Source organism: Patagioenas fasciata, chromosome 4, assembly GCF_037038585.1.
Source record: "Patagioenas fasciata isolate bPatFas1 chromosome 4, bPatFas1.hap1, whole genome shotgun sequence".
Lineage (NCBI taxonomy): Eukaryota > Metazoa > Chordata > Aves > Columbiformes > Columbidae > Patagioenas > Patagioenas fasciata.
Genome location: NC_092523.1, coordinates 60,597,014 through 60,612,471, shown reverse-complemented (window position 1 = coordinate 60,612,471; position 15,458 = coordinate 60,597,014). Strand labels below are relative to the sequence as shown.

The 15,458-nt window shown below is 36.7% G+C and overlaps 1 protein-coding gene across 10 annotated transcripts in view; it reads right to left on the bottom strand.

Annotated features, from left to right (window-relative positions):
• ANAPC10 (anaphase promoting complex subunit 10) overlaps positions 1 to 15,458 on the bottom strand; it is a 337,004-nt gene that overhangs the window by 309,303 nt on the left and 12,243 nt on the right. Inside the window, exon 5 of one of the 10 annotated variants that reach the window (XM_065836587.2) lies at positions 4,233 to 15,454. The exons of the other annotated variants lie outside the window; for them this stretch is intronic. Within the exon in view, the coding sequence (XP_065692659.1) occupies positions 15,449 to 15,454 (6 nt within the window). The 3' untranslated portion in view covers positions 4,233 to 15,448. Of the gene's footprint in view, positions 1 to 4,232; positions 15,455 to 15,458 lie in introns of those variants that run through there. 10 annotated transcript variants of the gene reach the window in all.

Here is a 15,458-nt window from a genome sequence, read left to right as displayed (position 1 = left end):
AAAAACCTAAGATCTTCCAGTTCCTGTATTAAGATCTAAAATCTTTAGTTGCTCTTCAAAGCAGTATTCATCCAAAATAAGGACATCATCTCCTACATCTTCCAGGTGAGTCAGACTGCTCTCAGGGAAGACAGTAGCACTTCAACCATCTACTGAAGTAAGGGAAAACTCAGGAAGTAGAATAGCAGAAAGCTGAAGAGCAGATCGCCATATACACAGAACAGGAAACAGATTGAACGAGACCAGTGGAACACGTTATAGCAAAGAAATCTGAAAATATATTGAAAAAATAAAACCTCTGAAGTTCAAGTGAATTTACATTACAAATGAGACTGTTGACTGAAGAATGGCACAAGTTATTACTATTGGCAGCTGCCTTTTATGAAAACTAACACTACAGAATCCTACAAGAAAGGAGAGAATGAGCACTATTTCCTGTAAGCAAAAAAATCCAAGGGCTTTAAAAGAAAATCCTACAATAGTTTATTGTTAAGAGATGACTTTATACAAGATAACCTTATGGCAATTTGAATTAAGACATCAGAAACTGGGAGACAGAAGAGCATGAAGGAAGAGGTCCTATCAGTTTTACTAACCAGAACTGCTGGGAAGCTTGAAACTTCACTTCTATCAAGCAGAAACAACATAAATGGACTGTACAGATGAACTGCACAAATTCATTGCAAATGGAAGCTAAGATGATTCTAAACTCGACTGGGAAATAAGTAATCTTACAAAGGTGCAGAGGTTTGCAAAATGGATGAAAACTGTACTTCTGATGTCTGCAGTTCTCATTTATTCTAACATATATAATGGAATGATATTTTGTTTGTATGAAAGTGTAAAAAAAATCAGCTCATAATTTACCTTCAAAATTGTTTAGCCGTATCCAGGAAATATGTCTAGACATAGCCACAGTTAAATTATACAAAGAAAGTATTTGAAAAAAAATCAGATTATGCAATGAGTACTAAAGATTTAAGCGTCTGAAACTAGCCACACTGAGTTAATCCTATGTCAATGTCAAATCATCTTGAATAACTTTGTGGAGATAGCCTAGTGATTACACTTCATGCCTTATATTTTGCATCCCAGAGAATACTGGAATGCTTCAGGATAAATAATATGGGAAATTAATAAATATAAGAAAATGAGAATATCATGTGATTTAAAAATAAGTCAATATTAGTAGCAGCCAACAGCTTTTAGCTCTCAAGCACCCTTTATAAAGAAAGCACATCTAAAACAAAAGAAAACCATTCTCCTCACTGAAAACAGCTCTTATTGAAGAGAACTAGATATCCAATCTTCTGCCAGATAGGCCCACAAAACTGCATTGCTATAACATTTTAACTACCGTATGAAAATGTAGTTCCAGAGTGACTTTAAATGTTAGAAAAAGGCTGAAATAAGTCACACCTGAGTGCTACCCAATTTAAAAAAATCCTACTTATTCTTTACCAAAGGGACAAGTTGTTGCTTTGTAAGACAAAAAATACTGGGGTTAAACAAAAGGATTCATCTGGTTCCACAGGAATGGCTTTTTTCTGAGGAAACAAAATGAAAGCAGGTGGCCTTTCCTAAAAGCAAGGAATTTAAAGACCTTAAACCTATACAAATAATCCCAAGATCCTGCAGAAGTATAGTATACAAACAAGTAAAACATTTTTGCATCTGGATAAAGACTGCAGATGCAGACACTCAGTAAAGGTGGGTGGGGCAAAACCTGACAAACTGTAACATTACTGAAGTTCATTATAACATACCAGATTTCAGTAAGCAAATGCAGAGTAACATTTCACAGGATCCAGAGCAGATGTAATGCTCAACTCAAGGAATATTTACTCATTGGAAACAAATACAAGAGACTGTTGTGAAAACTATTTGTGGAAATTTGAAATGCAGTGCTATGTCTCATCTGAGAAAGATCCCAAATTCATAAACATGTCCCACTGGAAATATATTTTCAGATGAATGAACTTTAAAAGAGAAGAAATAAGAGTATATTTGTCAGAGGTTCAGCTGGGTAGTTTTATATGAGCCAGAATACACTTTCATAAACTTGTGAAGCTGGAGTCAGGACTGTTGCCCAATGGAAGCATTTAATTTTACATCTACACACAATTTCTTTTTATTTCATGTATGGAACAAATGCAGTAGAGTTTTCAACTTTTGCTCATGCTTTCTTATGAATCCATATGTGTGTCCATAAAATGCAAGGCTATGTTTCATTGTTTAACATGGAGGTCAGACTCTGATCCTCTCAATCTAGAGGAATTCTATTTCTTGACTTCTTTCTAGGAGTCAAAGATTCCTGAAGTCACCATTTCCTCAAAGAATGTACAGTTCAAAAAGGCATTTAGATGAGCTAATGACTACCTTACTGCCACACCAGGTCTACTATAAACAGCAGTCTTGCATAGGCTTAATGCTACATTCAACAGGTCTCCAGCTCTCCAGCACAAACTGTGTGAGAATCAAAATAAAATTAATTGTGTATGTTCCTGAAGAATGAGGGGGCAGTGGGGAAAAAAAAGCAAAAAACAAAAACAATCAACCAACAAAACACAAGAATGACATAATTGAAAATTTGCTTACCAACAGGACCACTAAGTCTTAAATTTAGAGCTACTGTTGGATATCATCTTACTCCTTAGAGATATGAAATCAGTAATAAGCTGACAGAATTGGATTATGTCTGCGACTTACTGTACGCCCTGAAGTCCCATGGGTACATATGCTCCTCTATTTAATTTAATTCTGCTATGTGAGTACATCTCTATCTCCTCATGACAATACAAATTAAAAGAAGCCTAATAATTCCACAATAGAAGTTCTTACCCCCGCAGTGTTGGTTTTACCCAAAGCCTGTTTATGAAAATCTACCTGTTAAACATGGTGACTGTCATAATCACAGAAACATGTTCACACAGAGGGAAACCTCCTCCAAAATTTTATTAAATCATTGCTCATGATATGAAACTACAACTTTTTTCCCAACAATGAAAAAACAAAATATTATTTAAGCTTCAATATCCTCAGCAGCATTGTTTGCTAAGTAGTAACAACAGAAACTCAATTGAAGAGAAACAAATTAGGATCTTCTGCATTTGCTAGTAGAAATTATTAAAAAGTCCTTCACACCCACACAGCTGAATTTGACCACTAACAGATACCGACATGGATTTTTTTTTTAGGAGCATAATACGTATAAGGGCCTAGGTTCTCACGGTTCACTCAAAGACTGACTGAGAACAGCATTCATAAAATGCCTCAATAAAAATTGTATTTGTTAACATTCCTTTAACATAAGACACAAATGACTCCAAAACTCATTCTGAAATATAGTAGGAGAGATAAACCTAATTTAGGATTTGGACTAAGAAGGCTGAAGAGCACAGCCCCTCAAGCCAGACACATATGCTACATTATTACTCTTACTCCACCCTCTCTTGTGTGTTCCTGCAGAAAACTGGAAAAGCCTGGGAAAGGTTTCACCAATTCAAATGCATGATCCTTGTTATTTTATGACAGAATAAGACAGAGAACAGTGCTCAAATAAATGAATTATACTTCAGACATATAGAAACATTTCCATGCTCTGCTTGAGATAAGGAACAGGATAAACTACAACTGATTCTGCCCCGCTATAAAACTTGGCAAAGAATACAATATAGATGCTCTTTAGCAGTGTTCTCAAAGCTCCTACCAGATGTGTGATCCCTGACCAAAATAACAATTTAACAAAGTAGCAAGACGTAACTCTAGGGAGGACTCTCATGATGATAGCTCTGAAAAAAACTCAATCCATTGCTCAAAAACTGTTTCAGGTATCTATCATTTACCAGGTGTCATTTTCTTCTGAACCTCAAGGATTGCTTTAACTGGTCATGTGAACAGCATTCCTTTTCATATATTTTTGTCAGAATTCAGGTTATAAAACTACTTTCTTAATGATATTGTGAATAATCTGTTTTCCACTAAAATGTTAAGCTTCAGAAATAAAAAAAAAAGAAAAAGAAAATGCAAGTATAATTTTAATGATAAAACCCCCTCAGATACCTACATGAAACACATTTGTCCATCTACTTCTCCCTGAAGAAAAAGCCTGTCTTTTAATTTTTAGAGATACAGAACAATATATTCTTACTACTGTTTATCCATGCTAACACTCCTTGTGAATTTATGGAAAATTGGTTTGTTGGGTGGTGTTTTTTTTTGTTTTGTTTTTTGTTTTTTGTTTTTTTTGCTGCTGGCCTAACAAAACATGACACACCCAGTGCGTTTTCTGGATGTGCTTTTGGGGTTTTGCTTGGGATGTTTTGAAAACTTACTTAGCAGCAGCATTTGGTAGCTTTGCCACAAGGCAATACCTCCAGTGAAATCTGTTTAAAGTTGTACTGATACAAATAAAGATACTTGCCACATGGAAGCCACGCATAGGCCAGAAAATAGTAAGTTGTTGACCAAGTGGCTCTTAAGTTGTTCTACACTGGGGCCACTTCCCCACTGTACCACTGAACTGTTAAAGATGAATGGTTAAGATAGTGACAGGATGTTCACAGCTGCTGTTATCTAAGTTGCATAAGAGAAAATAAGGTGTGGCACGCCAGTTTATCAGCACAAGTTGATAGGACAGCACAGGACTTTCTTAGTTCTTGGATATCCTGGAGTTCCCATTCTGTTCATATCTTCCTACGCTTAGCCCAAATTAAATGTCAACTGCTAGCTTAGAAAGATTTAAATACTGTGTTAGCAGTAGCACCCAGAGAGGTCAGAATCAATCTTCAATTTGACCTTTCTGCACTTAGCACTTTTCACTGTTCGAAATCACCTAGCACTCCTTCTAAGAATTACTTCCCACAATTAAGTCTGTGAAGATAACCAGGTAAATCAAAGCTGATCATTTGTAATTCACTGGCTTTACCCTCCCAATCCTGATCCACAGTTTGTAGAAAAAAAATGGCTCAAATGCCACTGCAAGATATTTCCAACTGGTTAGCAACTGCTTCACTTCAGAAAGAGAAAAGCAGAAGTTAGTGAGCAACATCTTAGTGTCATCTTTGACACAAAAGAACTCTTTTAAATCTTTCAAGGAAGATGTTGGTGTTTAGAATTGGAGTCCCACAACATTATTTTACATGTAAGATCCCAAAACAGAGTCAATAGCTTTGGATTTCTCAGGTCTGGCGAACTTCAAGGATGGGAAAGAGCCTGGTTATAGAACACAAGGTTGGGAGGTGGGGAGCAAAAAAGGAGATAGGTAAACAGCCATCTGTTTAACAATTTCTATGCAGTATGCAGGGCCCTCTACTACAGAAAAAACATAATTTCCCTTTCAAGTACAGGTCTGCTGATATCAGGAAGCATTTCTGCAAGACTTCTTCCCTAGCATGCTGCTCCCTAGAGATGAAAGAAAAGTCCCTTATTCCAGACAATTTCTTCAACAGTACCTACCTTCTTGCTCTGCTAAATAAATGGTAAAGTCAGGTGTCTGGATTCCTCCCAGAATACTCATCATTCCCCCCTCACACCTCCCCAAAAACCAATAAACAATACATCAGGCAAGCAAAGAAAGCAAAGGTTTTTCAGTTTTCTTTAACTTAAACCTTGAAGCCTAGTATCACCAGAAGCCTCTTCAAATGTACAAGAAAAAAAAGATAGAAAACTGGCAATCCACACAGCAATTCCCCTTTGGGGTCATACACAATTAAAATTGTTACCAGAAGCTTCCCTTCAAATCTTTACAAGCACAGAAAACTAAAGAAGATGCAAGATGCTGCTACAGCAATTAACACTGTATGGAAACTCAAAGTGCAGGCCTTCCCCTTGCCAATGATTTAAAAAAATATATTAAAAAAAAATCTAATTCTGTGCCTAGCCAAATTTTGACATAATTTCTGTCATGGATTGTAGCACAAGAAGTTATAAAAACAGGAATAAAATCTCCTAAATAATTTGCTGTTTAACATAGAACACACTTGGATAGAAAAGCATTATGCTTTAATCTGAAAAAAGAAATTAAGATAACCTATACCTAAGAACCAACCCATTAACAAATTAATAACAGTAAAACAGACATACACTTTTGCAGTTACTGCACTGAAGGAAAAAGATACATATGTATATAGTTCTCTGGTCATACGATCTTAACCACAGGTGAGGGGGACAGGAACCAAAAAAACCACACCACTGAAGACAGACTATGTTATTTTAGATAGATAACCAAAAGCGTAATTTCTATACTGGCAAGTATACACTGACATCATTTGCCACTGGCAATTATACTATTAGAAGTACTTTAGCAGTGTTTAGATAGTCAGATAAACAGATAATTATCTTGAGTATCAAGGTAAACTATTCACACTTCACCTAGCTTGAACCTTATAACCTCTTTTAGAATATTTTCCTTTTCTCTTAAATTTCATGAATCTAGCAAAAGACCAGAAACTGTAATAATCTCTGCCTACATTAAACAATTTGCCTAACAGGGTCTCCAACAATATGCCCAAATGCAGACAGATTAAGAACTATGGAGAAAATAGATGTTGCTACATACTACAGTTAGCAAGTCAACAGTATTACATGTTTTTCTGATCCACCCTGTCAGGGTGATCTGGTCAAGCACCATGAAGACATTCTATAATAGATGAGCCTGAACACTGAAATCCAGTATCAGCTGTAATGCTGGGTGCACTTCCAGCTAGACAATATATTTGTATTAAAAGGAGGAGAGGAGAAAGAGGAGTTAAAATATTGATATAGGGAAACTAAATATTTTAGTGTCTTCAGTCATGCCCTCATCTCCCTCTTCGCCCACCCACCTGCATCCTCACTCCCATGTTCAGTCTTCAAGCAGAACGCTTAAATGAAATGAAGAGCATCAAGCTCTTTTTTGATAGGATTTATATGTTGCCAAAACCAAACATCTGCTTGCTTCTCCTACTTCTGAAGCATTAACAATTACCTGCAAAATTATCTAGCGAGTCTGCATTGGTGAACTGTAATTAGAAATCCCTACAAACTTTGAAAAACCATTGACCAACAAATATCCCAATGCACTCTCCAAACACAGAACCTTTATTCCAGCAGAAACTTTCAGTAAAAAATGATGTGTGAACAGCAGACACTGATGTTCACACAAGCATATTGCATACAACCCAGCAGGCGATTTTTCTGGGTTTTTTTGGATTATGCCCTGGAGGTGCTGGCACAATGGAATTTCAATACCATAATTGCTTATTTCTCTGTGTGCCAGCCTCCGAAATAACAGGTAAAAAGGAAAAAAAACACACGTAAAACAAATGTTCCTTTTTTAAATTACGGGAATCACAAGTAAAATGTTTTTAATTCTCTAGTTCAAACGATGTAATTTATAACCATGACACAAATAGAGAAGAAGCACAAAAGGAGGGAAAATACAGAAATAACATAACGTTCCCAAGGTTCAGTTTACAAGGACCTCACACAAAGTTTTTTTTTTTTTTTTGCAACTCTTACTAGAAACAGTATTATTTGCTAAAAATGCAGTAGCTGCCAAAAGCTATGATCCATCTAAAGCAAACATGTTTAAGATGGAAATAGAGTGTTAATGCTGAAGAAAGACGGAATTGAGTATACAAGTTTTCTTTTCAAAAGTGTTGAAGCAACTGAAGTACAGTGTTAAGTTTGTTTTTCATCTTCTGAGCAAAAATTGATTGCATTTGCAGATAAGCACCTAAATTAGAGAGAAGTACATTAAGACAATAACAGAAGTAATCAAATTTCAAACTTTCTAATTAAACCTCTTTTTCCTGCACAAGGTTATTGGGAATTCAACACTAGCCTTGGTTCACATGATAGAACAATGGGAAAATTTTCCGAATGGTTGAACACTAACCCTGACAAGTGTGGAGAGCCAACTACAATACATTATATGGTAGCATAACCTGCCACCCACGTTGCTGAGAGAACAGCTTTCAAACACATGCACCGAGCTGTAAAACCACAAAATCCCTTATTACACATTGTCCCTTACTTAAGGTGAAATACACTATTCCCTCCCTTTTACAAATCTTGGTGCTTTTTTTAAACTTTCATCTCTGAAGTTTATTTAGCAGCTAACTAGACTATTTTTCAGACTTTTTTTTTTCCAAATGCCATTTTTCCTGTTTTGTTTTCTAACCAATAAAATCATCTTTTTATAGTGCACAGTGAAGCCTGTTATGTCTTTCAGTGGTGCTTTTTTTTTTTTTATTAAATACTGCTTCCACCTGTGTGACATTTCCAACTTTTTAAAAGGAAATGTCTGATATATGACTAATTCATTTGTGAAGACTTATTTCTGGAGTGAAATATTTTCCTTTTTTTTAGTAAGACACATGACTCATCACTAGTAAAGTAAAAAAACAGTTCCATCATGCTTTTGATTGGAAGACCAGATACTCTGTTCTTTACTGTGATTCTTTTCCATTGTTACACAGTTGAATATATTCAAAAAGATAAACTGCCACAGTATGTGTGGTTATAGACACTGGCATTCATGTAAGTCAACCATTGCTGTAGAATGACAAACATACTCCACCCTCATTACAACACGCTGTGGTTACCAGCCAAATATCTTTGCCTTTTCTGAAAAGGATACATTATAATAAAGGCAGACTAGCAAAACAAATAATACAAAGGCACCTGAGATATAGCAAAACTAATAATGACTGTTCAGAAACATAATTCTGAAGATGGAAAGTGAACTACTTAACTATTTTATAACCTCATGCTACGAAAAAAAAAAATCATTATAAAATGCTGGTATAGAAAACTTTCTTAGTTAATGATTCCCCCATTCCGTCCCCCAACCCCACATGTCTGCTCCTTGAATCATTGCATTCCAAGATAGTTAGAGGATATACACAGTTTCTTCAGGGGTTTTCAGTTGCAACTTTGCTGGCAATGGGAATTTTATTTGCAAGTGTTTCTATTCTACTGACAAGGTCAATTAGTCCAACGAACTATTGGTTGTTCTATCTGATAGCTCAGTGTATTTATTCAAGCAAGCACTTTTATAACCCACAATTGAATGCAGACAGTTGCCCTTGTAAACACGACTGTCCACAGGGATTTTCACTACATTTTGGGCATGTAAAAGAAAAGCATGCTTTTCTTCCCTCAGCCTGATAGCATGTAACTTTGATTACAGCTTGAATTTCATGGAGCGAAGGGTGGGGGCGCTACCATTTTAAATATATATGATCTATTGTATCTAAATATACATGTTTGGACCAATTCCTAGGAGCTAAAGACAGACATTTGATTGATCTCTATAGGAGCTCCAAAAATTTGGTAATGCTATCAAAGAGACAGATCAGCATCTCTGCTCTATCCAGGCATTAAAAAGAAAAAAGCCATGGTTTAAAAGAAACAAAGAGACACTATATGTAGCATGGAGGGTTAAAGGCTACATAAAAAGCTTTCACAAAAGCCAGAAGCACATGGGTGTAGGGGGGTGAGGGGTGAAAATCAGCTGCAGAAGTTGGCAGAGTTAAAAAAAAAGGAGGACTATTCCACAGCTCTAGCTAGAATTTTTGTAGGTCAGCAGCACAGCCACACCACTGGCAAAACTCAAAGTGGCAGACCCTAGTCTCACACAAGTTTTAATACCACATAGCATGTATTGCCTTCACCCTTCATACAGAATTTTCTTGCAAAGAATAGTTTCTTCATTTGTACTAATTAGGAATGGTTACTATTCTATTAGTAGATTGCTCTTCATTATTCAAGTATTCCCTGAATAAATCCTTCAGGGATATAAAGAAGCAAAGAAACTATCACAGAAAACAAGGAATCTTTCATGGCTGTATAATATACAACCTGGTAGAATACAAAAATGAAAAAGCCTTCCAAAACCATCTGGGAAGTCTCTAGTACAGGAGACAATCACAGAGATCATCAATAAGGAAATATGGATTCTATAAAGCAACAAACTTCGTGAACAACACAGAAGTATGCAAAGTATATTAAATCTCCAACAGCTATTTAAACATTATCAAAGCACCACTGAAAACAAATAGCTTCTCTGAAAGACGTTACCAAGAACAGTTGAGTCAGTATAACAAACTGATGAACAAATGGTAACAATAGATTTTGAGGACTGGAAGGATTATACAAACATGTGTATGGTGCTTTACCTCAGGGTTTGTTTTTTTTTTTTTTTTGTGAATTTGTTTTGTTTGTTGTGGTTTGTTTGTTCGTTCGTTTTTGGATTTTTGTGTGTGTGTTTTGGTTTGTTTGTTTTGTTTTGGGTTTTTTTAGGTAGAAGCCAATTTTACCATTGCAAACCAGGCAGCAGTTCTAGACAGAACTAATTCATTTGAACAGAACTGTCAAGCATTAACAATCTAGTACCAGTGAATGTCACAATTACAAGGTTCAATCAGTCAGGCATAAACTGAACACAACCTGTTGTGGCCTTTGACTTGGGATATTGCTTTAATAGCATAGATAATCTGCACGGACTACAAAATAATCACTTAACATTTCTACAAGATGACTAGTACTATTGTAATTCTACAACAGTATTACCATCCTACATACTTCAAAAGAACATTGGAGAATATGCTCACCTAAATTTGCAGTTGGTTTCCTTATACAATTCTATACATGCTATAAGGCCATAATTGTATCCCTACTTCAGAAAAAATACTAATATATAAAGGTTCGGGTATTTGGCTCTGTCCTTCCGGCAGACAGAACACTATCTGCAACCTGCTCCTGTCCAACAGAAAATAGACTGGAATTTGTTTATAGCACTGTAATTAGAATACAGTGGTTGAGGCTTGCATCAAAGCCTAGAAAAAACTCCCCCATCGTATTAGAGATTAGCTTCCTTGCATTGATAACACACTTTTTTTTAAAAAATCTGCAGTTTTAAGCCATCCATACCAGAAATATTTTTATAGAAGTATCTAAAACTTATGCTTTTTAAGAAATCCCTTCAAAAAACTCCTACTAGAACTTCACGCACAAAAAGAGAGATGAAAACATGTAATCAAACACTTGCTACAAAGAAGTATTACACAGCATAATGTAAATGATTAACGTCATATGGACTAGTAAGTGACCTTGCCATTTCTCATTGGCAGTGGAAAGAAAAGCTCTTTCACTTTTACATGAGAAATCATACACATTTTCTAATCCCTTTTCCATGGTGGAGCTTTGATTGAACAATCATGAAAAAGCTTATAATCCCAGGAGAGGCTTTCACATACGTAAAATGTTGTGCTTCAGTTCTTAGCCTCTCTATAGTTGAGTTCCCTTGAGGAAAACTTTATACTTCATCAAGTTTCTGCCTTTCATGGAACTGTTGCCACTTTCTTTCACATGGTTTTTCCTCTGCTTCCGAAGAGTCGTTGTTTAACCCGAGCTAGCAATACAACCACGATAGCTGCTCACTCATCCCTTCCCCCACCCCGCCCAATAGGGGAAAGAATAAAACAGGAAGAGAGAAACTTGGATTGAGATAAATACAGTTTAATAAAATAACAAAATACTGATACACTACTAGTAAATACATATGTGATAGGAAAAAAATATACTCAAGGCAATTCCAAACTAATTCCATCCACACCGAGCAGCCAGTCCCAGGAAACAATACACCAGTCCTGAACACCCCATCCAAAAGAGAGAAAAAAAGAAAAAAGGCAGAAAAGCCCAGAGGCCTCTGCAAAATGGCAAAAGGCCGAACTAAATGTCCCAACCGAAACTCCCTCAGCTGCACCCCAGAGAAAGCTGGAGTCACAAGTAGTCAAAAGACTATTTCAGTAACTGCATTTCTAATGATCCCATAGTAAGCTCTGTTCCAATGTACTACACTACTAGGGTATAAAAAGCAAGAAAGCTGTAATCCTCTTCAAATTTTCCACAGTTTGAAGCATATATTAGTTTATCTTCATAAGCAAAGGAATGAGTAGGCCATATCATCTACATGGATGATGAAATTTCCAGAGAACAGTGATGTTATGCCATTAAATTAGCCTTTTTTTTTTGCATAGAAGACTTCATGTGAACACCCCAGTTGATGACTTGCAAAATATCCTTTCTGTTGGAAAGTGGAAATAAGGAGTACCAGCTGCATCAAACGAAAATAACCTTGCCTCCTAAACTTGACTCCTACCCTTGACATCAAGCACAAGGTTTAATAACTCAAAAATACCAGGGGATCATGTTCCTCCCCTGCTTTGCAGATTTCCAATACTGGTAAATTTCAGATGTAAGGAAAAGATACTGTCTGCATCCTGATGAACTAAGTCCATATCTAACTAGCAAAACAGCACGGTAACAATTAAAATGCACAAGCTGATGTGCTGACCTCATCTGCAGAGCATCCTAGAAACAGGTAATACAGACTACAGTTCAAAATTCTATAAAACTAAAGCTTACTCAGCCTTTTCTTAGCATCAAGTATAGTTTGCAGAAAGCAGACTGAATATTTTTATTTGACATTCTGAACTCAAGAAAAAATGTGGGGTCAGAAATACATCTTATAGGGGAGAAAGAACACAGACGAAGGGTTTCTAACCAGTGTACTTGAAGCCTTGCCAGGAATCTAAATAAAGCAATAACTCAGTACTCCATATTCAGATGAGAGCAGTTTAAAATGCACCTTAGAGATGTTTGATCAGAGACTCAGCAGTAGTATACTTTCTTGATTCATTAGTTTGCAACAGTCCTACGACAAGTTAGGATCTCCTTGTTCCTTGGTATTTAAGTTTACTCCACATACAGAAAACAGGTTGAGATTAGTAGCTAGTGAGTTTCAGAAAATGTCTAGAAAAGTCCAGCCTCTGCACTACAACCACTTTACACTGTAGGAGTAAAGAGATTACAATAAGGTCAGACTCCCTTAAGTACCTCTAGGAAAAGATCCCCAGTTTGGTCATTCCTCTGGTTGATAATTCCCTGCTCTAGTGCAGAAGGTCTTAAAGCAGGGAAGAAGTGGCCCTGTCCGTGGTGCTCGGTCACAACACTCTGCCACCAGAGACACTGCTGGGCCTGCTGCACCTCTGGAGCACCTGGTTGCAAAACACCAAAGCAAGACTAAAAGGGCTAGAAAACAAACCAAAACCAAAATAACCAGCAAGTCAACAAGAGAAAACAAAAAGCTGAAACAAAGGATTCGCACTGTTGAAGACCTGTCTTCAAAGTCATCTTCAGAACTGAGTCCTGTCAAACAGGCTTTTGTTCCAGGAGGAGAATACAGAGCAACTGAGTTAGAGCAGGCCTCTACCAAAACAATACTTGGTACCATTCTCTGATGCAAAGTCTGCTACACAGGACCTCCAGCAACAGTCTTTTCCCCACATTAGGTCTATTTAGCACCACCTAGCAATAAGTCATATACCTATAAGGCTGTTAAGCAAGGGAGTTACTGTCCCAGCAGCACTGCTTCAGACAGAATGGCTTCCAAAAGAAACTATCTTGCTTACCTAGGTTATGCAAAGCCACAACACTGTTTGCAGATTTGCCCTGCTGCATAAAGTACACACATTCATAGGCAACAGCTTCCTGTCCCCCACCTCCATTGGGGTATTTCTGATCATTCCCTTTTAGGCCTCAATGTTAACAGATCTTACCTGCCTGGTGGATTATTACTATCCTTAAGTAATTTGACAGACAACATACACATAGCAATGCCACACACCAGACATGGTTTGGTTCTGTCACAAAGTCTGCTAGTTTCCCTGAACTACACAAACAAGTAAATGAAAAACATGTCCTACTACAAATCAAAAATGATAGGAAAGTCTAAAAAGTGTGCTGGAAGAACTAACTCCTATTGGAACAGGAAGCAAATAATACCTGCCTAGTTGCATCTTACCTATTTACAGTCAAGACATTCTGTGGCTGGGTCTTCTACAGGGCATAGTAGAACAGAAGAGACTGCCTCTTTCTAGAAGGGGGTCTGCCTCTTAAAGCAAGTTTAATTTTGAGATTCAACACCAGTGGCTTGTCAGACATGAACTAATGTGAGAAGTAACTACTTTCAGAAAGTCTGACCCATACCTTCCCAGAGTGTCTCTTATATCAAAAGATGCAGAAGTAGCTAATAAGAGAGTTCACAGGTATCTTGCTTTGCTGTGTGAAGTCCCCACATTATAGGCTGACAGCAGAAGCCATTGAAACGACTAGATTCATATAACCTGAAATCCCACCTGCACTTAGCATCATAACAATTCAGTTTTTTATGGCAAAATGAACTGCTGACAACCTAAATGCCTTGAAGAAGTAGAAAGGCAACAAGCAGGTAAGCATTATTCGAAGAGACCAGAAATCTCTTGCAGCCAACATTTCACTCACATCCTGGGTTATTTTCATATCTTGAGAAAGTATAACAAATCACATACTGAAGTCTGGATGCTGTTCCAAAAATGCCTCTGTAGACTCATCTTGTCCATTCAGACTGTTTGCACCATTACATGGGAGAACTCTTAAGTTTGGAAATTAGAAAATATTTGCTCTCCAAGCTTGACAGCTGTGATAAAAAGACACTTAAATCAGAGGAGAAGGCTTACTGCACACATCTCAACTGTTGTTCCTCCAGCTGAGCAAGGGAATAATACTGCCAGATTATGATGGCTGTTCTCACACACAGATGGGGTAAAAATGACTTGTTTCTCAGAGGGGGAAAAGCTTTTTTCAGAAAATAATTTCACTTTTGGTTCCAAAAAGGACATGCCTTCATAACAGACAATAAACTAAGGCTAATCTCGTATTAGTGATAAAACCTACCCTAACAGCACATTGCATTGTTTTGAAAATTTCACCATTAAGGAGAAAACATACGGATGCATCATAGGACTTTCATTAAACACTATGAGCTGGGCAAGCATCCATGGAAAAATATAAAATGATTTAGCTGGATTTTCCACCCAGTTAATCAGTCCTGAAGCCAATGGAATCATTGTATAATTAAGCAGATTCCTCTAAAGAGCTCATAACAGTTCTCTGCCTATGTGTCAAAAGCTGAAGAAATGAGAAAGTTTCAGCACTGCATAAAAATTTACTAAACGCATTCTGAGTATCAAGCAATTTAAGAAATATGAAAATGTATAGCACTATTGAACATTACAGTGACAACAAAGTCACTTGTATTTTACAGCATTAAAGTATTGTATCTCATTAGTAAGCAGCTTGACCATATTTTTTTCTCAGTTTTGAAGTTACGGCATATGAGTATGTGTTATGCATAAGGATTATTGCTCTCATGCAACATATTACAGTCATATTAATATATGATAAAAGATACTAGCAACTTGTTTAATTTAGACATCTTTTTTAAACTAAGTACATTACATACAGAATCCTGTGTTCAGCAAGAAAAAAAGCTAAATAAATATTGCAGAAGACATACTTATTTCACATTTTATTGTTTCTGTAGATCTTCAGCAACACATATAACCTCGAAAGTTGAAGTCTACCACTGT